The sequence below is a fragment of the Crocodylus porosus genome, unplaced genomic scaffold (assembly GCF_001723895.1).
Source record: "Crocodylus porosus isolate Cpor-Errol unplaced genomic scaffold, CroPor_comp1, whole genome shotgun sequence".
NCBI lineage: Eukaryota > Metazoa > Chordata > Crocodylia > Crocodylidae > Crocodylus > Crocodylus porosus.
In genome coordinates this window covers 24,573,667-24,598,751 of record NW_017728911.1, presented here as the reverse complement: position 1 = coordinate 24,598,751, position 25,085 = coordinate 24,573,667, and the positions used below count along the sequence as shown (strand labels likewise).

Here is a 25,085-nt window from a genome sequence, read left to right as displayed (position 1 = left end):
ATGATGATGACTAATTCTTTTTTTTATTATGCCAGCACCTGGAGGCTTCAGTTTGGATTAAGGCCCTGCTACTCTAGGTGTTGTGCAAATGGAGTAAAAGACGGTCCCTGCCTTGAACAACTGAAAGCAGCCAAAAATAACATAACTGGGCCTAATAAACTATCAGAAAAATAAAGGGACTGAACATGATTAAAGCACTAATAAAAATACCCATCCATGTGACCAGATAACTGCACAGGTTGGTGGCTTTGACGTGAGTACATTAAAAAAGGGTGGGGGGAGGAGTAACGAACACTGTCACCTAGCCATTATTAGCCAAACCTATAGAAGACTCTTTAGGGCAGCTTTTCAATTTATGTTGTAAATGTTTTTACTATGAGGCTCTCGTAAAGGGTTGTATTCTAATACAATGGCTTTTCTGTATCATGCCCAGCAAGCTAAGATGCTAATGGTATATCATTCAGTGATAAAAGTATTGTATGATAAAAGCATACTGAATAGTGTAGTCATGTAATATGCAATATTATGTTTTAAACAGGTAGCCCACAAAACTTAAGGGCACAAAGGAATGTATAAGCATGATTAGATTTTGCTTTGCAATTAAAATTTAAACTTAGGTGGCAGTCATACCATATTTATTGAATCAGCCTGGGGAAAAAAGCCCCTTGTCTTATTCGCATAGGAAATGGAGGGGGAGGAGGTGGCTGCTGCAGCTCTGACTGGCCCTGAGCCAGAGTAAGACCCACAGCAGCCTCCTACTCCACACCCACTTCCAATCCGCACTACTTCTGGCCCCCTCACCTGCCTTCTTCCTTCCTCCTTACTGTCAGGTGCAGCTCGGCTACAACTGGGGATGGGGTCTCTCCCATCAGAGAGTATGGAGCTCCTTCTCCTGTCCGCTGATTAGCAGCACTGACACCGCTGCATGACTAGACAAGAGCTGAGCTTCCATGTGCTGTGCTCTGGGATGAAGTAGCCCGAGCAGCTCTGACAGTAAGGTGGGAGGGGGGGGCAGAGGGAATGGCAGAGACTGGGGGGAGCTTGGGGGAAAGACCCACTGTGAGGAGGGACAGAGGCTGTGGGGAGATAGGGGTATTGGGGACAGGAAGGGGGGAGGAAGTGGATAGGGCAGAGAGCAAGGCAGGCACCTGACCTCCCCCCCAGACGGTGCTTTCCCTGTTGTACAGTGTGGGGAGGTAGAATTCCAGTAGTTAGATTCTATGCCTGGAAAACTATAATAAATTTATAAATTTTCCAAATGTAGACTGTGATTATTTTGGAGGGCTTATCTTATCTTACGTTCAGGGTCATCTTATAGTCAAGTAAATACCATAAGTTAAATTGGAAGTGAGATTTACCTATGTTACTGCTTTAATGTTTTAAAAAATCTCAACTGCAGTCTTCAGTTCAAGTAATTACATGCGTCTCTTTTCTGCTCTCATATACTTTTTACACTGTCAAACTGTTAAAAACAAACAAACAAAAAAACCTTGCACTGTGTGTGGTACTGTCTTGTTCTGTAAAAATGTTTAGGAAATAGTGTTGTATTTAGGAATGAAGCTGGGAGGTGGAGACAAATGCTTTGCTCATAGATGCGACTTACTGAATTGAAATGCAATACACTTTCCTCCTCCTCCCTTTCCTTCCCCCAGGGTGGTTAACTATGTTTGCATCCAATGAAATTTTTACGGTGATCCATAGAACAAACTGAATCAAGATTCCAGTATTTAAATAATTACACTCTGCATTTGGTCTGATAGAATGGCTAGGACACTGCAGTGAGTCTGACTTGTATGACTGAATGATTGGGAAGAAAGAAATTGGTGCATCTTCAGGAAACCATGTAGCAATCTACGTGGAATTTTTTTTTTAATGGTGTCAAGTTGTTATAACATCTGGGGGACAAAAATTGGATTGAAACCGTTGATTTCTTCTTGGGCTAGAGTCAGTCACCATAGGAAGCTAAGCATGGGTACAGAAGGCGGGAGTGCTGACTCAGCAATTTCACTGCGCTGGTTTTTCCACTGAACTCTGGAAATCTGTCGTGTGAACTGCAAGGTCAGGCCTGCTCTTTTCAACAAGCTTGATCAAGAGCAGATTTCTACATTTCATCTTCCACAAGCTCATGCATCCATTTCTCCTGTCCCTCCCTATTCCAGAGAACAGCCCATCTTCACAACCAGAGCACATGTCTTCCAAATTGACCCCAGCACCAAGAAGAACTGGGTTCCTGCAAGCAAGCAGGCTGTAACTGTTTCCTACTTCTATGACAGCACAAGAAACAGCTATCGGATTATCAGTGTGGATGGAGCCAAGGTAGGAGGCTGACAGATACATCTGGCATGTTTTATTGATTGGAGCGGATCATATGATGCTGCTCATCACTAGCTGGTGATGGATATGTATGGGCTTGCCCACAAACATAATTTAAAAAAATACTTGAATTGTGTATAATCTACTGTATGTATTTAATACTGTCAAAGCTTCTGTCACAGAAATTTTGGGAGTATACCAGGTGACTTGCTGTACCATGACTTTCTGTACCATGAATTATTAGGGCCAGAGGACCACTTAGGGAGTTTGGTGAGCTGTCGTGGACCAGGTCAATGCTCCCCCCTCCCCGCCCTGGCCCACAGCAGCTCACCACAACTCCCTAAGTGGCTCTGCCCCAGGCCCCAGCCTCGCACTGTGATCCCAAGGTCCCCATGGAGACCGGCCCAGGCCCCACATGGGCAGCGCACTTGGCCAGGCCGATGGAATGGGGCCGTGGGCAGGTGGGGACGGGTAGGCAGGGCTGGGGCCTGGGGCAGAGCCGTGATCCACTCCCTGCATGCTCCTCCTGGCAGAACCAGCACCTGTCTTGGACGTGTGAGCAATGGATCTTGGCTCTGCTCTGGGCCCTGGCCCCGTGCTGTCACCGCTCCACAATCCCAGCTCTGGCCCCAGCTCTGCTCACCCATCCTGTTTCTGGACCCTGCTCCCTGCCCACCCACAGTCCTTTCCCATGCTCCCAGCTGAGCATGCCCTGCCTATGCAGGTCTTGGGCTGGTCTCCATGTATACCGCACCCGCCTGCTCTGTCCAGCGCCCTGGTAGGTCAGACAGGCCAGGGTGCCTAGGTGGTGGGGCTGGGTCCAGCAATGGTGACCTGGCAGCAGCAGCTGGTAGGAGCCACCACCACCAGGGCTGCTGGGAAGAGGAGTCCAGCCTACCCCAGCTGTGCCACCCCAACCCGGCTGTGTGCCTGGCAGGCAGCGGGACTGGCTGCACACGCAACTGCCTGGGCTGCCCCCTGCACCTGGGCTAGGAGGGGCCAAGGGACCTGCCACAGGCCAGATAAAATCCCTTGGCAGGATGGGTCCTGCCTGTGGGCCATATTTTGCCCACCCCTGTTCTATACACAGAGTTTTATATCATATTAGCCAGCTTGACCCTATTAATGCCTTAGACAAAAATTCTGTGCGTATCAAAACACCATCCATTCAAGGTAATCCTGGTGTGTGTGTGTGTGTGTGTGTGTGTGTGTGTGCGTGTGTGTGCTGTGGGAAGCAAAATTATATTTTTAAAGGCCATAGTAAGTGAGAGGTGTATATACAGACTGGAGCGTGTTAGTTTTGAAGGAAATGATTGTCCATCCTTGGAGCTGAAAAAACATTCTCAGTGAGTAATTCTGACCCTCATCCAGAGTGAGAGACTGGAGATCACTTTTGTCAGTTCTTACCACCATGACGCATTTTTCCTTTCTCAGTATGGAAAAACGGAAGAAATTGCACAGAGCTATAATCTCTTTCTACCTTATGTGTGTAACTTTTACTATTCATAAATAATTAGGATTAGATTCCCCCCGAATGCATGTGTGCTTTGATTTCAGTGAGGACCCCTAACTTTGAAGAACAGAGTTATCGCCTTTGTATGTTTGATGGTTGCCTCATTAATATCTAAATTAGAAAACTAAAGTATACTGCTTAATGTTCTGACTGCGGTTAGCAAGCAAATAGCTGGTCAACCTGAAGTTGTATTCTAAGCTTTATTGCCACCCTCCCCTCCCCTCCCTGCTTAATCTTATTAAAAATATAAACTTTTCAATAAATAGTTTAAGAATATTTTTCTCAGTTTCAAAATTATGTAATGTATTATGATGTCATTTTTGTGCAAGGAGAAGCAAATACAAATTTTGCTGGCTGTGGGGTGGGAGGTGCACGCCTGTCTCAGTATCTGTGCACTTCTTTTGTATGGTTTCAGGGGCAAGAGCTGTGGTCACAGTTTTAATTCCAAATTCCCCAGCCAGACCAATGCCCAGCTGGAAAGCGAGCATGACTCCAGGATGTTACCCTCAAACTTGTATCTGGGCCAGGATGTTATGTGCTCCATGGTTTGGTCAGGGTTTCCACAGTTGCAGCCAGGCGAGGTTTTCAGGTGCTACCTGTACATCAGGTGGCCACACCAGCCAGGTCCAATGTGCATCCTATTAAGGGTTGTCCACATGCTCTGCAGAAGGTTGAAGCCCAGTTGCTACATTATTGGGTCAGAGATAAGGTATTTATTTGGGGAAGTGTTTTCTCCCCAATCTGTGCACTGATTAATGGTGCTACATGATGCTCTAAGGGGAGAATGTGTCTTATGCCTAGGCAGACAAGGTTCTTTGGGTAAATGTGATATATTTTATTAGACCAACTAAATAGTTGGAAAAATTGTTCTTTGCAAGCTTTCAGGCACAAACAACCTTCTTCAGGCATAGGGAGAATCAGTATAATCTGACTAAAATACATTAGGAAAGGAAGGGAAAATCAGGGATTCAGCAAATGCATATACAGCCTTTACATTTAAACATTCCCCTGAGGTATCTCAGCAAAAAGTGAATCATTTCTGATACCTGAATTATTCTTCCAGTCCTGGACCTGTTTTGGCTTGAAACATGGCTAGGGGACCACATCCTAGTCTAGCTTTCAGCTGTAAATTCAATCGTATACCACAATGTTAACATCCCTGAAAAGCTGCTACTATTGTAAAGTGCTTTTGTCCTAGGCTTAAGGTGAAGGCCCAGAAGCAGGGAGGAGGAAGACTAGCAGCCACCTTTTTGCACGAATGGAATTTCAGGGACTTGAGCATGGTGGAAGATGATTACACTTAAGGTATCTACACCCCATCCCCACTGCTGCCAGAGGCACCACCTCCTAACCATGATCCCACCTGCTTCTGCTCACATGTGCCAAACCCAGCAAAGCAGCAGGGATTGGCAAATGAGAGGGATTTCTGGAATTGGTGAGTAGGAGTGGAAGTAAATGGATAAGGCATGCTCAGAAGCAGGTGTCTCTGGGTATGCAGCACAGACAAACCCTTAGGCCATTTGTAGATGACATTTTGCAGTGTGTTTAAAGTGGGTTAAATGCCTTTTGCACTGCTTTAATGGCACTGCTGTTTGCACATTCTGCAGTGCATTGCATGTTAATTACAGCCTCTGTAACACATTTGGTGGCGTGACTTTGGGATGCAACAAGTGACCATGGGGTGCTGCAAATTAAAACACCTCTGAGGAGTTTGTTTCCTACCCTACAGCCACAGAGGGACATACTGGGCTCTGTGCGGCTCAGCGGCTGTGCAAGCAGACCATGCAGACAGTCTGGCAGCAGCCCAGGAAGGCAGGGTCCGCAGAATTGTGTGTGTGGGGGGGGGGGGAAAGGGGGGGGGGGGGGGGGGGGGGGGGGGGAAAGTGGCAAGCCTGATTCTCCACCCCACCCTGAGCCTGCCTACCTGAGCTGCACAGGGGCCCAGTGCTTCCTTCTGCAGCTGTGGTACCCCCTGGGACTGCCCAAGCCAGGTGATTGGGAGGGGAGGGGCTGCCACTGCTGTGGAGGGACACACCAGTCTCCTCCCCACCCCCCCTCACTGCCCGCCAGCACTGACCACTCTGCCTGCCAGCAACTCGCTCTCCCCTCTCCACTGTTAGAGAGGTAGGTGAGGATTGGGTGGACACGGGTGTATGCAACACGGGGGGTTACTTTGCCCTAAATTGAAGCTGTGTTTTTAACAAACCACTTCAATTCAATTTCAAAACAAACCACTTTTGCTTCAATTTAGGGAGAATTAACCCCCCGGTGTTGTGTACAAATGCCCTTAGATACTTGAGTATCATTTAGACACTGAATAGGTGGAGTAGGATCTGGTCCATAGTCTTTCCTTGGCTCTTTGGAAAGTTTTTTATTATCCTTCTTCTATTTGTAAGGGAAGGTGGGGCTGTGAGCTGGTGAAGGAAGCCCAGGCACTAGAATAGCCATGCAGAGAATAGCCATGTTGCCTTAAGACAGCAGAGGTTCTTCAGTAGTTTAAGCATGTTTGTAGAGCTTTCTTCCATCCAAGGAGCTGAGAATGTGCGCCGTCAGTTATGTTCTCTCAACAGTACCCAAATAGTAAACTGCTGATATCCCCATCGTAAAGACAAGCAAGCTGAAATATGGGTATCTTAAGCTTGGTGCTCACACCAGGAAGCTTCATTTAACAGGACTCTCAAATTCCTGTTCTACGCCCCAACTATGAGACAACACTTCTCAGGCAACTTGTGTGCTTGGACAAGCTGTGCTGAACCTGTCAGGACATTTGCACAAACAGTATTATTTAACTCCAGCATCAGGGCAATTGCTGTGATTTTACTTTAAGACACTGACATTATATAGTGACAACGAAAATATGGAGAAAGCTATTTGCAGTGCGGTGAAGTTCAATCAAGCATTGCTTGTAACTTTGTTATGCAAGCCACATTTTACTTTTAGCATCCAACAGGTTGTGCTGGTCAGCACGTTGACTTGCAAATATGCAAAAGGATGTAGGGTCACTCTAACCTTTCTACTGTTGCTGCCATTCATAAAGTCAGCAACTGACTGTGAAATGCTAACTAGATGAATATTTATTTTACTTCTAATGTACCATAAGGCCATGGTCCTTGAAATAGTGATTTATTTTGAAAACCATGACTGCTCTCCTGACTCTCTACCCCCCATAATTATCAGTATTTTACAGAACATACTCAAGTCTTCGGGGAACCATGCAGCTCTTTTTATGAGCATACATTCATTGTATATTTACAGCAAACATAAATAGTTAAGGGAACATGGAACTTAAACAGGTTTGACAACTAAATGTGAGTGCCAAGTATCTTAGGCTGTCTGAGCAACACCTTACTCACAAGAAAAGTGACTATTTGTGGTAACGTATCTCTTGTGAAGATGAAATTGGTAAGTTAAGTTACCTGGAGGACCAAATATTGAATGACACGAACACTGGGAAGTACATTGTAAGTGCAGTTTGCCAAGATGCCTTTAGTCCGTTTGCCTGCAGTAAAATTCAGATTTCAGTTGCTTATTACTTTGAAAAGCTTAAATTATCCAGGCAGTTGTTCTCTATGATGGGCAGCTGTCCTTTATTGAATTTCTTTTTGCAAGTGTCAACCATTTTAGGTGATTTAGGGTCTCCCACGTTTTCAAACCCCTACAAGAAATTTCAGGAGATTTGTTTTGTCAGAGAGGTGCTATTTGCTGCTTTCATGAAAATTCACCTAATTTTGACCAAACTGCTGGTCTCTGAAAAAATATTTGGACACATTTCATGAGAGGATTGTTAGAGACTGGTTGCAAAAATGCCTGAATCTTCTGTCTGCACTGAGTATGCTTTAACTTGGCCAAGGATGTGGACAGGGCATTAAAAAAGGATCAGAAGCAGGAAAGCATGATATGCTGAAAGAGAGGAAAACTCTGAGCAAGTACAGGCAGAAGGGTTTGTAACTCAATCTCTGCTCCTCACCCAGAGCTACAGCAATAGGACCCAGGTGTAAAAATTCTGCTGCTATCAGCAACTGTACATCTGAACCATGAGGAAGTATACCTTACTTTTACTGGCTGATGCTGCTTCTTTCAAACCATTTGTAGTCCCATACCCTTTTTTAAGTATAACATCATGCTATGAATAATAAAGCTTCCCCAACAACCTGAGAGAGAGTAGAATAATTTTTTTGCTGCACTTCCTTCATTTGTATTTTGCCTTTTCAGGTGCATCTAATTAGCTAAATAGACTAAAATAGACTAATTAGCTCTACAAGTACTACCCTGCTGCAGAGTTGCTTTACTCTGCAGCAGCACACATGCTGGCTAGTCCCACACTGGAGAACCCTTCAGCCCCAGGCAGCCCCTCCGCAGCGCATTGAGTGAGGTCTGAGCAGCCCTGGGCTGGCAAGCTGACCCCCTGGGCCCACTGCCAGCCAGGGCTGCTCTGACCTGGCTCAAAGTGCTGCGGTCCCAGGTGCATGTGTAAATGTGGCACCCAGAAGGAATAAATTCCAGCATGCTAAGTTTTGGAGTTTATTGCTTTGCCTTGTTAACATGTGTAGGCATGCCCTCCCTTCTGCTTCCCTTTTATTTCCTGTCATGTGCCCTATTGAACTTCAGCATGTTCCCCAGTTTGATGTTATTAGTTACCTTGGTTACCTCAATTTTCAGAGGTCTCTCTGCTGGATTGAAAAGTTCCCATTTTACTGATGATACAGTAAAGTTTCATATGAAGAAATTATTTTCTTCAGTTGCTTTAAAAAAAACCCAAAAACTAAATGAAGTGCATGTGATAGATGAAGGGGCGGGGGTTAAATATACAAAAACCCTTGCCAAAACAAAAAGAATCAAACTTCTGTTAAGAGAACTTTTAGATAATGAATTCACTGAAAAGCTAGGAAAGGCCAAAATGAAGGCTATCTGTATAACTTTAATTTCACCCTATTCTCTAAGTAGAAACTGAGCTTGCAGTTAACTTAGTCACTAGATAGTGTTGGCGTCAAAGGACCAACTCACTGGATCATAATGAATTCTAATTTATTGTACAGGATGTGAGCTTGCAAATAGAATGATATGTGCAAACTTTGAGTTTTATGAGGGGTACTGGCCACCTTAACACACACCGACACATGCATATACACGCTTGCACACAATTGTTACAATAGTAGTGTAGCACCGATGTTGGTTTATACCTATCCAGGGTGCTGGAGTCTGCTGTCAGTGGTCTGTTTCCTTCAGGGCGATGTCTGGATCTCCAGAAGGGGTCACCTGCTTGTCCTTCTGTCTCGGTAGGTTAGGTGCTGGATGAGGGGGAACCACTGAGGGTCGTACTTCACTGCCTTTTATCACTTTCTGGCAGACTTGTGCGATACCCCAGCATCATCTTGGCTGCCAAGTCCGGAGGTTGCTGTCCCACATGGGTCTTGAGTAGTGCATGACACCTTTTAGTCACAGTCACTGGTTTTGCCCAATTGTGCAGTTTTGGAAGTCCACCCTTGACTTGATTGATTCAATGGCTGCAGGGTCCAGGTGGCTTGATTAGCTTAAAATGGCTTGTAGAGTAGAGTTTTGTGATGGTATGTTCCTCTGGCTGGCTATTGTCAATTAATAGCCAGAGGCTCTGCTTTGCCATTCATTTATCTACTGATTCATACATATTTGCATTCACTCAGGGGACCAGCTCAATATAGCAGATTTTATCACTTAACAATTACAATTTCAATGCAGTTTTTAACAGTGGTCCAGGGTGTAATTTCTACAGGGAGTACATTCCTTAAGGGTTTCAAAGTATAAAATGTAAAATACGAAATGGCATGGTAAAGTTGAGACAGATGAAATATAAAAATGCGCTGTGAGAAATATAAAAAATGTGAGGTAGGGAGGATCAAAGGCTACTGGGGACAGTGAGTTAGGTTAGCACCAGGATATATTTACAGTCTTTGACATGGATATTTTAGGGTTTTTGTTGTCTTTAGTAACACTTAGCTCAATTGATGTGTAAATGCAGTTTTTAGGTTTCTCCTCCAGAAAGCCACTTCAGCTTTCTGAATTGCTCTGAGCCTTGCCACACCCGTGCAACGAGTGTGCTAGGTCTCTGCCAGTACTCCAGAAGGAAAAAGAAATGCACAAAATGGGTGCAGGCAAGAAGGGGCTTCTTGTTACATTAGCAGTGAATGTCCCTGCTGTATGCTCTCTCAGCTGAAAATTGCTTATGTTACTCTTTATGGATAGTAGGCTAGTATTTATAGCAGGAAGACTTTACAGTGATATCATACAAATGGAAATGTAAGAGAACATAACTGAGATATGATTACCAAACAAAGAAATGGATTAGCACACCTTTTTTTAATTCCACAGTAATGAAGGGACTTTATAACTCTGTCAGGAAAATAATTTCCTCATAATCCTTTAAGGAGCCATTGGCCAGAGGCTGTCTGAACAGGAGATAATGAACACTAGGGCTAAGTACAGACATTCGCGAACATTAGGGGGAGGTTAGATTGTGTTACAAATGGCAATGTGAGCTAAGGTAAGTTGGGATGGGGGGGTCCACAGGAGGATGGGGAGCAAGTAGGCTGGTGGAGATTGGGGGTTTACAGGGGAGTAAGGGGCCAAGTGTGATTCACAGGAGTAATTGGGGGGACAGATGCAATCTGCAGGGGTTGGGGGGCAGGCACAATCTCTGGGAGCAATGGGAGGCAGGCACAGTCCATGAGAGCAACAGGGGGCAGGCATGATGGGGGGAGTCAGGGGTCTGCAGGAGGGATGGGGAGCAGGTGGGATCCTTGGGTGGATTGGAGGAGCAGATAGGGTCCATGGGGTGTTGCTGGGGTGCAAGAGGGTTTGGTGCGATACGGGGGAGTTGTAGGGTCTGCAGAGGGGCTTGGGGATGGGGGATCAGGGATTATTTTTTAGCTCCTTCCCCACCCCCTGTCTCTCCTGCCCCTCCTCCCACCAGGACTTACTTGCCCAGCTCCCTGCAGCAGATGATGCTCACAAAACCTGTGGCACCTGGAGTCACAGTGGGGGTTGTTAGGGAGTGCTGGCTAGTCCAGAGGGTGTGGGGGGGGAGACAGCCTGGTGCCTGGAAGGCAGGGATAGGAAAAGCAAAGTCCAGGGGCTGGGGCTGGTGGTTGGGCTTTCCCGGCCGTGGGGCTGAGCATGTAACTGTACAGAAGCTCCATGCCCCAGGCTAACCTACATAAGGTAAATCTGATACGACATGGGTCCGGTTCTATCTTAGACCAGGTTCAACCATTTTTGGACCAGTCTCTGTGTGTGTAACTTCTGTGCTGTTACAGGTTTAGTTCTGATTTCCGATCACTGAGACTGGGTCTGAATGTAAGCTCTGCGCTGGGGATGAGCTAAATTATATCTAGTGGCCATTTTGAAGCCAATCTAGTCTCCCCCTAATCCCTGTGATTGTCTGTACTTAGCCTAGAGCAGCAGTTCACAACTGGGGTGCCTTAGGATCCTTTCAAGGCTGCTACACAATGTTAACATTGTTAGGTTTGCAAATATGTCTCATAAGATAAAGCAAGAAAGTTGAAGTAGGAATCCATTGTGTGAAAAACATTCTGCCTTGCTGTGGTCTTGGAGTTCTTTGCAGCAGCAGAATTGCTTTGTTATTTTTCTGGAGTCAGAAAATGAGTGAAAATTGAGACCCGGCAGTTTCTCAGGGGTGCCTGGAGTCTAAAAAGGTTGAGAACCACTTCACTAAAGGATACGATATTGTAAAATGCTAGTGTATGGAATGCTTCGGACGTAATGAGGCATCCATTGCTTCTACCATATGAAAGACTACAGGATACTGGGTAAGAGTCAGGCCCATAAAATGCAACAAAAACTGGGGAAAACATGAGGTCACAAGTGGCTGGTTGCTGTGCAGTGCGTGCTGGAAAATGCACACAAGACTCCTCATTAAAACTGACCTACATTATTCTACCTTTAAAAAAAAAAAAAGAAAAGAAAAGATGCAGATTAGACAACAACATCCTCCATCACCCATGGGAGTAAGGCATGACATATTATTGTCAAACAAGCTGGACATACTTGTTAAACAAACAAAACACATCTGATTTTGAATGAAATAGGAAGCCACCATGTTTCCACACAGAATCTGGGGGAGAATTAAAGCTGCAATGCTCAGCCTCATTAATGTATCATGTATTAATGTGGTGTAGTCAGGAGAGTAAGCAAGGGCTGCATCCCCCAGATTTAAGGGGTCAGCAGCCTGTGGCTCACAGGCTGAATCCAGCCACAGAACTATTGGAACTGTCCTGGAGCCAGGAGGCTTCAGCCCTGGGAGGCTTCTGCAATGAGGAGCTTTGCCTGTGATGTAATGGAGTCAGCCAAAGGGAGAAGTGGTGGTGGCATCAGTCCTCTTTGGACTCAGGCTAGGTCTTTTCAGCCCACTGCTAGAAAAAACAGTTGTGCACTGCTGCCTGACTACTGCAACTCAGTAAAACTTTTGACACCAAGTCACTATTTTTGAGGAACAGTTCTATTCTGTGCTTCAAAGAATACTCCAAGAATTAATATTTAGTGATGGGGCGGAATCAAACAGGCATTTTTAGATCTGTCCAGCAGAGGAAACTGACATCTCCTGGTGTGCTTGTGACAATGTAGGGAAGATGTTTCTATGAAGGTGATTAGATAAATAGGCAGAAATAAGGGCAATGAAGCAACAATCACCAAGAAGGTTACCGTGTTGCAAGTCTAGTCCTGGTAAATATATGCGATAGAAACGGTAGCCTTCAGCACTTTAAGGAAAGCTTTTATTTCAGTTTCAGAATGATCATTCTTTGGAGAAGTCATCTTTTTGTTTAGAGGTGATAAATAACAATTTATAGTATAATGCTTATCTTGAATGTTTAATATTAGTCACGTCGGAGTGATATTTTAGCTTGGGTGGTGCAGGAAATATGCAAGAGGCAAGGATTTTGGGTGGGGTAATATCTTTTACTGGACCAACTGCAAAGTACTTTGTCCCTGAAAGCTTGTCTAAACTGTCTCTCAGCCATGCAGTTGGTCCAGTAAGCAACATCACTGCCCCTGCTCTTTCCCTCAACAAATCCTTGCCTAATAGCGGTAGCTGAGCTGATGACAGCTATGTTGAAGCGCTAATAAGCAAGGGTCACAGTAGATAGAGAGGTGTCATCTGGCAGATTTGGAGATCAAAGTCAATGGATTTTATTAATGGAGCAAAGTGCAAATCCACACAAATAAGCCTGGTAGAGGCAGGCCCTTAATAAATATCTACAAATGCGTTGTATTAATTCTTGATAAACATTACAAAGGTTTTTAAAAATATTAATTAATGGACCTGGTTGCTCGTTAAAACATATGGCTTTATATTTTACAACGTGTCATATGAGACCTGAAAACGAGAGAGATATACCTTTTAAAAGAATAAAAGGGTGCTTATATTCCATGTGGGTTTATGACTTTACCAGCTGAGATTTCTACTTAATACAGTAGCATGAGACCTCTGCAAAGGGTGCATATTTCTTAATGAGAAAAGAGGTAAATTTTAGTAGTGGATGTAGGAAACTGAACTCCAGAGTTACTGCTTTAAAGCAGACAATATAAATACTTTTGTTTGTTCATGGACATAAAATAGTTGTGAAAGCCAGGAGGGTATCTTTTTTTCCCCCCACACTGTGTGGATGTTCTTCCTGAAGCTGCGTATTAGTGGTCTCCAAGGCGGTGGGAAAAGAGATAAAATTCCTTTCTCCAAATTTTGTTCAGACTTAAATGTCTTTTCATGGATCTAGGTTCAGCAATTAAAACATCATCAATTCTTTGTAAGAAATTTACCAAGTAAGGTTGAGAAGTTGGTACATTTTGGCACTGAATAAAAGGTGTCTGACCATGTAGTAACCTCTGCAATATGCTTCCAACATCATCGTAGCATTTAGTTGTGTAGCTGGGAATGGTGGGTCTGATTTGTAGCAATTATTATGCAAAATGTATGTGCAATTAAACTGATTATTTATATCTTTGTCCCCAAATTCCAAGCAAGCATCTATTGATATGCTGTGCTAACGGATTAATTAGCTGTGTGCACACATTGTGTATTTATTTAAAACTGTAGAAATCACTAATGTATTCTTCTCTGTTGTTGTGACTGTGACAGTACTGACATGCATAAAGTCCTAGATTTCCATGCCCTTCATAGACTTTGCAGCATTTTTCTCCATTGTGAGCAGATTGCTAGAAGGCAAATGGCTTCCACTCCTGCCTTTGCTGCTTCTGACTGATAAACCCCAAGGGGAATGTGTGTATTAGCTGCAATTATACATTGCATAGTTATTGTAGAGATGTTCCGAGTTTTCGGTTGTGTAATCTACCTGAAACAAGTCATATTATTTGCTAGTAATATGAGATTCATCTCTGTTAAATCTATATTTCTCAGTCTAGTCATTTTGCAATTAAATGACCGGTAAATGTTTTATAGGCATGGATTTCAAACAGGAAAGGGAAGCTCAGGAGGCTTTAAAAGCAAGGTGAAAATCAAGGCACTTTTCCTTTATCTGCTTTTTGTGGTGAAGAATGACAATCTGAAAAAAGCATGTGCATATACTATAACAAAATGCAAGAAGTGCATGCGCACACATGCTGAGAAAGAGATGGGTTCCTTTTTTCACATTTAAAAATACAGTTTTTTCTCCGATGTTGTTGTCGCAACTTATTTGTTGTTGCAATTTTCCGTTTATATTATGGGAGCAGCCAAGGTGCTGATCAAGGTCAAAACTGTGTTTTGTGCTCTGCAAACGTAAACCAAGACATAGTCCTTGCACTGAAGATTATATTTGGTGACTGCGGACTGACTGGGCTTTGACATCCAAAGGACTTGTGCCAGGGAAATCTGATCAAATAAATTAAAAATTATTTTTGTTTGCAACTTTTTTTGCCCACCATTAAACTCAGATGCCTAAATACACAATTTTGGAGACTGGGGAAGCAGTAGAGCAGGAAAGAATTAATCTTGGACATGGCAAAATCCAGTTTCCATTTGAGTCCTCCATGAAAAACCTCCGGGAAGTAAAGGGAGAGCTTCCCTGCACAAAGAATCCAAAAGGGAACTTTTCCATTCGAGAAGGTCCCTTAAATGGCCATTCAAGGTGAAGCAGCATAGAATAATATTAAGATTAGTAGACCTTTTTTCCTTTGTAGACCTTGATTTAAATGCAGATTTAACTAGTTTTCCTAGACTCCAGTGAATAATAGTCCACAGTGAGGTGACTTGTACCTTGTTGTGTTTCTTCAGCCTCAGGTTTAGTATTACCTGAGCAAGAGATGCTCAATGCCGGAGTAAATGCAGCCCAAAAAGTTGAATGTAGTTGGTAATTTTCCTTTCTTTTTTGCCCCCCTCCTAGTTTTTAAAGCCTATGAACTATCAAAACTATTTTTTGACATAATTGGCAGATAAATTAATACTTAGGGTAATAACACAAATATTTCTCCAGATGAAATTCACTGATATTGCATATAGGGCAAAAGGCAATTGTTTGAATTTAAGCCTGTAGGCAAATAATAATTTCAGAGCACAGTTCTGTTCTCTAGTATGCACTATTTTGCTGCCTTTATGTTGGAGAACTGGCTATTTCAATGCATGCATGGTAATTAAGGTTTTCTAGTAAATGTAGTGGTGATTATGAAGTTTCACAGGGTAGGAACAAACTTGAAGTATAAATATATTTGGGTTAAAAACTTGTATGTTAAATATCTGGAAACCAACCCTTAGGTCATAAAATCATTGTAATCACTCCTTATTCAACCTCATCAAAACAAGTAACTTATTTTTTTAAGACAGCCAGAAGTTAGATTGCCATGGTTTTCCAACTTCATAGCATATGTTAAAGAAAACTGCTTGTATATAAAGATCCATGTCCCGGTAGCAATTGCTTTAAATAATATACTTGTAAATGCTGTGTGAAAAATCTGGAGCTGCTTCTGGTAATCTGTTTTTGGGTAAAAAACAAAAAAAAAAAAAGAGAGAGAAGGAGCCTGGGATGAGTTCCAGTCAGCTGTTGCTGACTTTGTAGTCAAGCTAAGGAGAACATCTGTCCTAGAGCTAAATCATAACTGGTTACCACTAACTTTCAACTTGAATGATGTTGTCTTTTTATCCTTATTTTCTGTTTAAACAGGCATGGTGGAACAAGTTGCACTGAACATAATTGGAAGTTACTCTTTAAAATAGGTCTGGTCTGAACAATAGCCTGTTAAAAGCAATATTGAAAAATTGGAAAGGATTTATGGAAGGAGTCACAAGAATGATTCAGATTACAAAAAACCTGTCCCTACGGTGAAAGACCTTAAGATAGTCAACCTGTGAAGATTATCAGAGAAAAGGTTCAGTGATGACTGATCATCTACAGCAGGGGACAACTTTTTTTGGAGATTAGGAAGAACTTTCTCACTATGACCATGGTTAAGCATTGGCACTGCCCTCAAAGTCACCAGAAATCCTTCAAATTTTTAAAGAGCAAGTTAGACACTTGGCTGGATGGTTTAGTCAGGGAAGTTCCTGCCTTGAGGCAGGGCCTGGACTCATCAGTTCCTTCCAGCCCTATTTTCCTATGATAGTAACAGGTGCCTTCATTTAGCACAGTGGTTTTCAGACTGTGTTCTGGGATAGGTCCTCAGTGGTTCCTCAGAGAGACTGGGGGTAATGGTGGATGGGCTGAGATGCAGTGCAACATCACTGTGGAGCCAGGTCACCTGGTTCCACATTAGTCTTCAGGATAGGGGTAGTGGTTCCATGGCAGATGGATATAAAAGGGTTCTGCGACTTCTCTCTTTCTCTAGGTACCATACCCAAACAAGATGTTGGTGACCATGGTCTTCCACAAATCTCTTCTCTTTGAGGCATACAGAATTGCCAGTGTCGATACAGTCATCCATTTAGATAGACTCTTGATGTAAGTCAGCCTTCGTCTTCCATGATCTCTCCTTCCTTCAGTCTTTCCAGTTATGGCCAGACTTTCGATTTCCTCTTTTCTCATAACGTGTCCGAGAAACTCCAGCTGTCTTTCTGATGTTAATCAGCAGCCTCCTCTTGACAAAATATCTTCATTTGAGGGGTGACTTGTCCAACATACTTTCAAGGTGCACCTGAAGAACCACATCACAGTTGCTTCAATTCTTTTTTCCATATTTGGTGATACTGTCCAGCAGTCTGATGCATACATGAGTACCAGTATAACATAGCAATCCAAAACTCTTAGCTTCATCCCTGTAGAAATGTGACTATTTGTCAGTATCTTTTTCATTTTCAGAAATGTGTGTTTTGACATCCTATTCTCCATGTTATTTCATGATCACATTTACCATCTGATGTTAGCCAACTTCCCAGGTAGTTACATTTATTAACCTGCCTTATCTGCTCTTTATTTACTTTGATGTTGCATACAGGAATTGATCGTCTTTGTATTCTGTTCTTCTACAGTTGATACTTAAACCCTTCTTCTCTGCTTTCACTGACTATTTTATCTAAAATTTCTTGCAGCTTCTCTTCTGAATCAGCTATTAAGACTGTGCCATCAGTATAACGCAAGTTGTTTAACTTCTCTCTGCCAATGATCAGCTCTGGTAAATCCTCAATCTCCCTCAGTATTTTCTCACTATAGAAGCTGAACAAGTCAGTTGAAAAAACACAGCCTTGCTTCACATCTCTCTTAATTTGGATGAAATCACTTGGTTCACTTTCTATCTTCACTGCTGCAGTTTGATCCCAAAAGAGGTTTCTTAAAATTCTCGTCTTGACCATCAATATCCAGTTCTTCCAGCATTTTTATTAGCTCCTCATGCTTGATTCTGCTGTGACTTCAGAAAAACCACTGATTTAGAATATAAAGAGATAACAGGGTAACTAATGGCTAGAAGCAGAAGCTAAAAACTACATAAAAGCCCTAAAGCGTTGAGTTTTTTTAAATCAGCGGTGCTGGCTGCCTGTTGGCACAACTTACGAAGGACAGAGCAGACCTTTCTATCTCGTGAAGTTTTCAAGTCACAACTGGATGCCTTTCAAAAATAATTTTTTAATTCAACCTAAATTTTCAGTGGAGGAGTCACTATGTGCAAATTCAAGGGATTGGTTGATCCAGTTATATCATAAAGAACAGTTGGTGTAATGATCAGTATGTGTGATACAACAGGTTTACCTCAAGTAGTTTAAGCTTTTGTTTCTCTCTAGTAGGTACCATGAACTATAATAAATGAGAGAACTTCTGTGCAATCCGGTGGGGAAAAAGGTAGCTGAGCAACAACTGAGACTCATCAGCTTCATTACTCTGTTTGCACAAGAGTAATATATATCCAGAACATAGGGCTAGGAGGAATTTCAAGATATTGAGAATCTGAAGACTGTAAATACAGGCAAATGCCTACATAGAAATTCCCAACTGTTGCTAATACTGGTTTAGCTCCATTGGGAACGGCAACACTGAGAGCCCTGATATGGATATGTCCCTTTCTACTATCATCACTTTGTGCTGGAAAAACTGGCAGAAGCCCAGTCTACTCTGGCAGTCTCCCGAATTACGTATACAAGGATAAATAAATACAAATCTGTTTTGAGCTGAACTGCTGATGGAAGTGGAAAGAGAATTTGAAACTTTTCATGTGTAAACAAGACTGGAGGATGCAAGTGGAACAGAAAACTTGTCAGAAGCTGGGAAATGAAAGAAAGTGAGCTATCTTCTGCCAGGAAACTTGATAGCATTTTTGACACTGCATATGTATTAACTAGGAGTTGTGATATTTGTCCAGGACATTTCAGTGTTTCAGGGTAAAATGCCATCATCTGGAGTGCTGCAATTTAAATAAATTGATCGTTTCTGCTTTCATCTTTTAAGTTATAAAAATCCAAATGTAATGTCCACCATTCCTGGCTGTTGTTATCATAGGATGCGTATGCTTTAGAAATAGGTCCATGAGTCCTAGGAGAACTAAATAAAAATCTGTTGGCAACAATTGTGTGGCAATGATGGTAGATTCCACACTTGATTTTGATCCTATGTGGCTTGATTTACTGTTCCTAGTCCAGTATCTCTGCATTGGAGAAAAGAGCACTCTGAATTACCTCCAGTTGATTGAAATGGTAGAAACTAGCCCTAGTTTGTGAATCATATTGTTCCCAAACTGCTGCGCCCTACAGACTCATTCAAACCATCATTTATCTGCTAATAGGAAAATTGTTTGATTTAAACTGGAGGGAGGTTTTATTAACCCACTTGAATTGGTGGAAACTCCTATGCTTAAATAAAAAAGCATGTCTGTCACTGGATTACAATGTTAATCTCGGCACTGGAATATGCCAAGACCACAGGTACCAATAGGGTCATGAAACTGTGAGACATTATTGTATGAAAGCTGAAACCAAGAAAAGTACACCTTGCTTCTGGTTTTGTTAGTCTCCTAAGCTCACCTCAGGTCAGGCTCAGCGAGTTAGTAGAGCTTTTGAAGAACCAGGGGCAAATTTGCAGCAAGCATAAACTGATGCACAACATCAGATGAAAATCATAAGCAACAGAGGCTTTGGTGGATGCCTTGAAACTAGGCATAATTTGGTATTTGATGGGGCTTTTCTATGGGAATTTTTTGATTCATTCTAATTCAGAGGAAGCCTTGAACTGAGAAAGGTGAGCTTCCCACAGTGCTAGTGGATAACTTCATTGCTTCTGCTTGCTAGAATGCATTGAGTATGAGAATACTTGTCATATTTATGGCTTCTAAAGTGTCCCATTCAGTCTTTTTTTATCTAATAAAAATAAAAACCTGACACTCTGCAGTTTATGCCCAAAGCTTTCCTTGTTGAATCAGCTTTTTACATAAACCTCTCTCTCGCTTCTCCCTAGCAGGGCACAGTTTGATTTGCTATAAAAAAAACAGGTTCTTGTACTAGGCAGCTTCTGTCTAAAAACTGCAGTGCATGTGTAGTTATGTGGCTGCTGAAATTCTAATTTGTACTTTTACCAATTTTCTTTAGTTCAGCAACTGAAAACAATAAAGAGCAATGCATGTAAGTATTTTTGAAGCTCTGAAACTCTAAGGGAGCTTGTCCAGTGGAACAGCTATTTAAGTTACTCGTTATTTTTTGTCCCTCCCTGCTGTACTACTAGAAGTGTCTAATGTCTGGAAATCTCTACATAGCTACTACGACAGCGTGAGATAATGCTTCATCCGTTCTAACTGAGGCAGCCGTGCCAGACAAAGCTTATAAGTAAATTGTTTTGTACACGCCATTGAATTTTGTGCATCAAACAATTTGATGCAATAATTGCTAAAAATACAGCAGTCTTCACTGGCTCCTGATCTTGAGACATAAAAATGGTACCAGATACAATGGCATGCTTTGTAAATAGCTTTTGCAAATCTGTCTGAAATAGAAATTATTTTAATCTATTAAGGACATAGATGGTATATCCATTTTATACAAATCTCATGTATGTGTGTTCGACATGCATGGCATTCACTTTCCTTCCTCACTCAGATATTTTTTTACCCCAAAACGCATCTTTTCTAGCACAGGTAGTCATATAGGCTGATTATGGTATCATGTGTAGTCTTTGATGACGCTGCTTACTGACAGCTTCAAGGATTGGCACTAAATGGCTTTGGAAGGAGTTTACCAGAGGGATGCTACCATTAAAAATATTTTAGACTTTAATAAAGATACAGAAGAGGGAAACAACAGTTAAAGCATCGAAATACAAAGTATTAAGTAAGGCTTTTTTTTTTCAAGATATCCCTCACTTTCTCTTACAATCTACGATGTTATTAGTGATGGGAACAGCAAATGGTTTTTTGGAAAAGGAGGAGTTGAAATGGCAAAAGCTGCTGCTGTTCACACATGACCATGGTGTCTTGAAGATGAAAAAGACAAACTCATGTCAATAGGGACAGAGGTCAGAAAGTGCTGCTTCTGATTCTGGTGTCCACTCTTCCTTGCAGCCTTTGCTGCTGGAGAAAGACAATCACAGCATGTGGTCTTGTCAGCCCCTGTGAAATCTGGCAAACTTGTAATGGTGTGAAGCTGTTTAAGATACTGATTGTTGCCTTTTTTGGTGTCAGGTCCACAGCAGTGTTGTAAAAGAAACTGCTGAAGCCAGAGTCTTATTAATCAAGGCAAAAAGAGAGAGAGAGAGAGAAGAAAGAAAAGAAGTGTGGTATGGGGAAGGAAAGAGGCATCAGGTGAAGGGTGAAAGTGAGACCTCCCAAGCTGGTGGAAGTGACCATGTTAGGGCAGTGACTGCCCAATAATGTCACAGTGGAAATAGTCTTCCACCAGATGCTAGGGATGGCAGCAAAGGCCCCCATCTTCAGTCCATCTGTCTTGTGTTAAACTAAGAACTGAAAAAGGGCTGATAGGCAGAGCAGAGACCATCCAACAACTAGGTCTATTTGCAGTACCCCATTTTAGACTAACATTTGGTCCCACACACCTTTTTTACCAGATATGAATTCAACACAGTCAACGGATTATCTCAGTAGGCCTTTTTGTGTAGAGCAGGTCACATTTTTATCTTAATTTTTGCTGATTCTCTTAGAGAAAAAATGTAATGTGGCTTTTATTTTTCATAACAGGCCAAATGTGACTTGTTTCCTCGGTCTCTGCACAACGGGCTTTCTTTCCGAAGTGAAATGTCTGAGGCTGTTGTTACAGTTCCAGGGGTGCAGAAAATCTGTAGAGCTCCTAAGGGGCTTTTTACAGGGTGTCAAGCAAGGTTTCATTATAGTATGGTAGCTGCACAAAATACAATGTGCTTTTATTAGGTACAAAACCATGGATATGATGTAACCATGTACTATTTTTGTTACCTATAATTACCAGGATGGTGCAAGTCTTTTCATTTCCAGTCACCAGAAAAACCTTTTAGTCTCTGCTGCATGCCCCCCCACAGGCAAATTAAAAGAGTCCTTTTTTCCAAGTGAAAACAGCACATGACTCTTTTTTGTTTATATGTCTTATAAAATACTGCATGAAATTTATGGGTAACAATTCATTTCAATAATTTAAGTATTTGAAAAGACATGCCGTATATTTTCTACATGAAACAGCTGCTTGGGCTTTTGAATAGTGTGGGTGGTTGGATCTGTATGCTGTACCTTGAAGGGAAAAATATTCTAGTCAAATGTCAAAGTAAAAACTAGATTTTCAGAGATTTAGATTGGACCACCCCTCCCCGCAACTCTGAAGATGTTAATTACCTCAAGAAAAAGAAAAAGACCATCTTCGAGTAAGTATGTGTACCAGCAAAATTACATAATGGGATTCACATAATCCCAGAATACATTTTCATTGCTTTTAGACATTGCTCAGCAACTACTTCATAACAGAATTATTTTCTTAGGAAAGTCTCTCCCTTTTTTTTTTTCTTTTTTTATTCATATTACAACTCTATTCATAAAGCAGGTTAGGGGCCATGTCTAGATGTGACCCGTGCCATCTTCTTTGGTTGGTTTAAAAAGCACAATCTGTAATTTGACTTGGTTATTATGGCAAGGTGTAAGTTTGTTTTTGAGGGTGAAGTGCATGCAGTACTGGGCAAAATATCTGTGTTCCTCACGAGGCAGCCAGGCGGCTAGCTCCATGCAGCTTCTGGCCTAATTGCTCTAGTAGTTTTCCCCTATGAAAAAGGATTCGGGTGAGGCCTGAATGATCTGTATAGCAGTGTATTATCCCTTAACTCCTCCAAGCAGCCCTTGCATGCTTCCTCCCTCATGCATAAAACCAGTATAGCACTCCTGAAATCTTGCATTCTCCCACTGCACCCTTCTGGAGCCAAAAAACCCAGTTCTGCTGGTAGGGGATGCCTCGCACCCAATTGCCGCACACTTCTTCTTTCAAAAGTCTCTCAAATGAGGAATAGTAAGCATTGAAGTATTTGACCTGCTGGGTTAGTTGCCCATACAACAAAAGTCTCTATAAATAACTGCCATGTATGTGGCAATATAATGTGGAACTTTTGTTTGTTTAGCACCTGGAATAAGTACCTTTTGATATAATAGTTGGTATCAAATATGGTCTTGCCAGTACTCGAGGCCTTCAGCCATGTGTAGGTGATAGGAGCAAAGGGGAACATGAAGAGTAAGAAACTGATACTTATCCTGGTACTTGTACGAGTTATGATGGTTCATCTGTCTATTGAATCCTTAAACTCAGCTCATCCTAAGCAAAGCAACTGCTACGAGGCAGGTTTCACATATAAATCAGGACCAGCATGCACGCAGCTGTTACAGTTGATTTCCAGTACAACAGGTGTGTATGATTGCATTTGCCAGGCTGTAGCAGCAGTCACCACAATTTTTGGAAGTGCTTGCCACAAAAGATATTGCAAAAAGGGTGGAAAAAAGGCTTAATCCCATCCACTGGCACCAGTTATAACAACTATAATTAATCCTCCTGCATTACCGGTTCACAGTTTAAGCCTGAGTTACTGGCTCCAGTTTCACTCTCTGACTCTTAAGTTGCTTTTGGATTGCTTTTTTTTTTTTGTACTGCTCCTATTGATTCAGATGAATTGGATGGACTCAGGTGGCACCCTCCTGCAGTGGTTTCTTTGTTTCTTTTATAACACTATCTTGTTATAAAATCTAGCAAATCGCCTTTTGATTAGGTGATTTAGCAAAGTGCAGCAAGGAAGTTTCTAGCTTGGTAAGGCTGGCAGGGAGATGATCTGGCTTCATATAGCTGTTAATAAGATACTTTTTGATGGAACTCAATATACAAGCACCAAAATGGATCCCAGTTTGTTGTGACTTTATGGTTTGACTTTTAAAAAGAGTCAAGCAGCTGTAGGCTGCCCTGCAGGGATAGACAATGTTCCACACATTAAAGTTTGAATGTTGCCAATACCAAAGACAAGTATTGCACTCCTACTGCACTTCCCAGAGCCACGTTCCTCTTACCAGTGAAATCCCTCAAAAATAGAAGCTACTTGCAGTTCCTGAAGCAGCAAACAGATAACTGGACGTCCTGTTTTTCAGAGGATAATGCAAGCCAAGGAAGTGCAGGGAAGATGAAAAAAAAATGGTAATACTAGGAAGTTAGTTTGGGTAGGGAGGGAATTGCCATGCAGATCAGTTCCTGCCTCATTTTCAGAGTCAGCTTAGTAAGTGCTTTGGTTCAGGCTTACTTGATGAGCCAGAAAAACCTGCTGAGCCTGTGCTAGCTGGAGCCAGAGGAGTGGCTGCTACTTTCCACGTTTTATTTTGCTTTAGGTTCAAACAAGCAGCCTTGTGTGGTAGGGACTGGAAATTTCCCTTTGGGGAGGGTGGCATAGATACAAAAATGAAATTGTGAAGTTTTTGGTAGATTGTTGCTGAGGACATTTGTGATTCTGAGTAGTCGGGTACTGAAGCAGCATGGTTTAGCGGGGAGTTAATCTGGAGCAGGACAGAATGTGACTTTAAAGTGGAAATTCCAAAATGGAGCAGGGGGGAGTCCCCCTTCCTCCTCCTGACACTTTTATTAATTTTAGCTTATTCTGGTGCCAAAGGCTGCTAGCTAGTGGGCCTAATGCACAAGACTTAATCTGGTCAACTAGTTTCCTTATGCAGAGAAACCCTGAGTAGTAATGGGGTGAACTGGCTCCTATTTGGATTTGATGGTAATCTTGCAGAAATGCCTTGTGCTAGAGGCTGTAGTAGTACTTCTCAATATGTTCAACTTGCCACTTGTCCTCCCAGAGGTTTGCGTGATGTTCTTCCAGGGTCCAGCTAAGTTCATTTTCCTCTTCTTCCTCTGAGAGTTGAGCTGCTGTGATCTTTACTCCCTTCTGCTGTAGGTGTGACAACTAGTGGCTGACATTACTTACTAGGGCAAATATCAGCAGTAAGCCAAACTAGAGGCACTTCAATAAGATCTCTTTATTCCAGAGTCTGGATAATCAGCTAATGTGCTTGGAAATTCCCTGTCCCATTCCTGATTTAATGGCAAGGTAGGGTTACCATATGTCTGGGTTTTCCTGAATATGTCCTCTTTTTGGACCCTCCCATCTCCATCCAGGTGGGGTTTTTTTGAAATCTAAAGAATTGTCAGGATTGTGCTCCGCTCTGTTGGCAGGAGCAAGTGAGGGCGATTGGAAGCTGGGGCACTGCATGTGTCTGCTCGTGCTCACACGTACTGGACATGCAACCCGGCAGGGGTGGGAGCAGCCCCGGCAGCTGGATGCAGATAAGTCTTTGAGGAGTGAGGCTGGAGGGCCAGGGCTTGGGGGGCCTGTCTGGGGGCCTGTGAGGGGTGTATGGAGGGGGGTGG

General features: G+C 42.5%; 1 protein-coding gene across 1 annotated transcript in view; it reads left to right on the top strand.

The window, feature by feature from the left end:
* Positions 1 to 25,085, top strand: part of HOMER2 (homer scaffolding protein 2) — a 66,886-nt gene that overhangs the window by 2,858 nt on the left and 38,943 nt on the right. Inside the window, exon 2 of the mRNA XM_019533169.1 lies at positions 2,160 to 2,316. Coding sequence (XP_019388714.1) covers positions 2,160 to 2,316 — 157 coding nt within the window. The remainder of the gene's footprint in view (positions 1 to 2,159; positions 2,317 to 25,085) is intronic.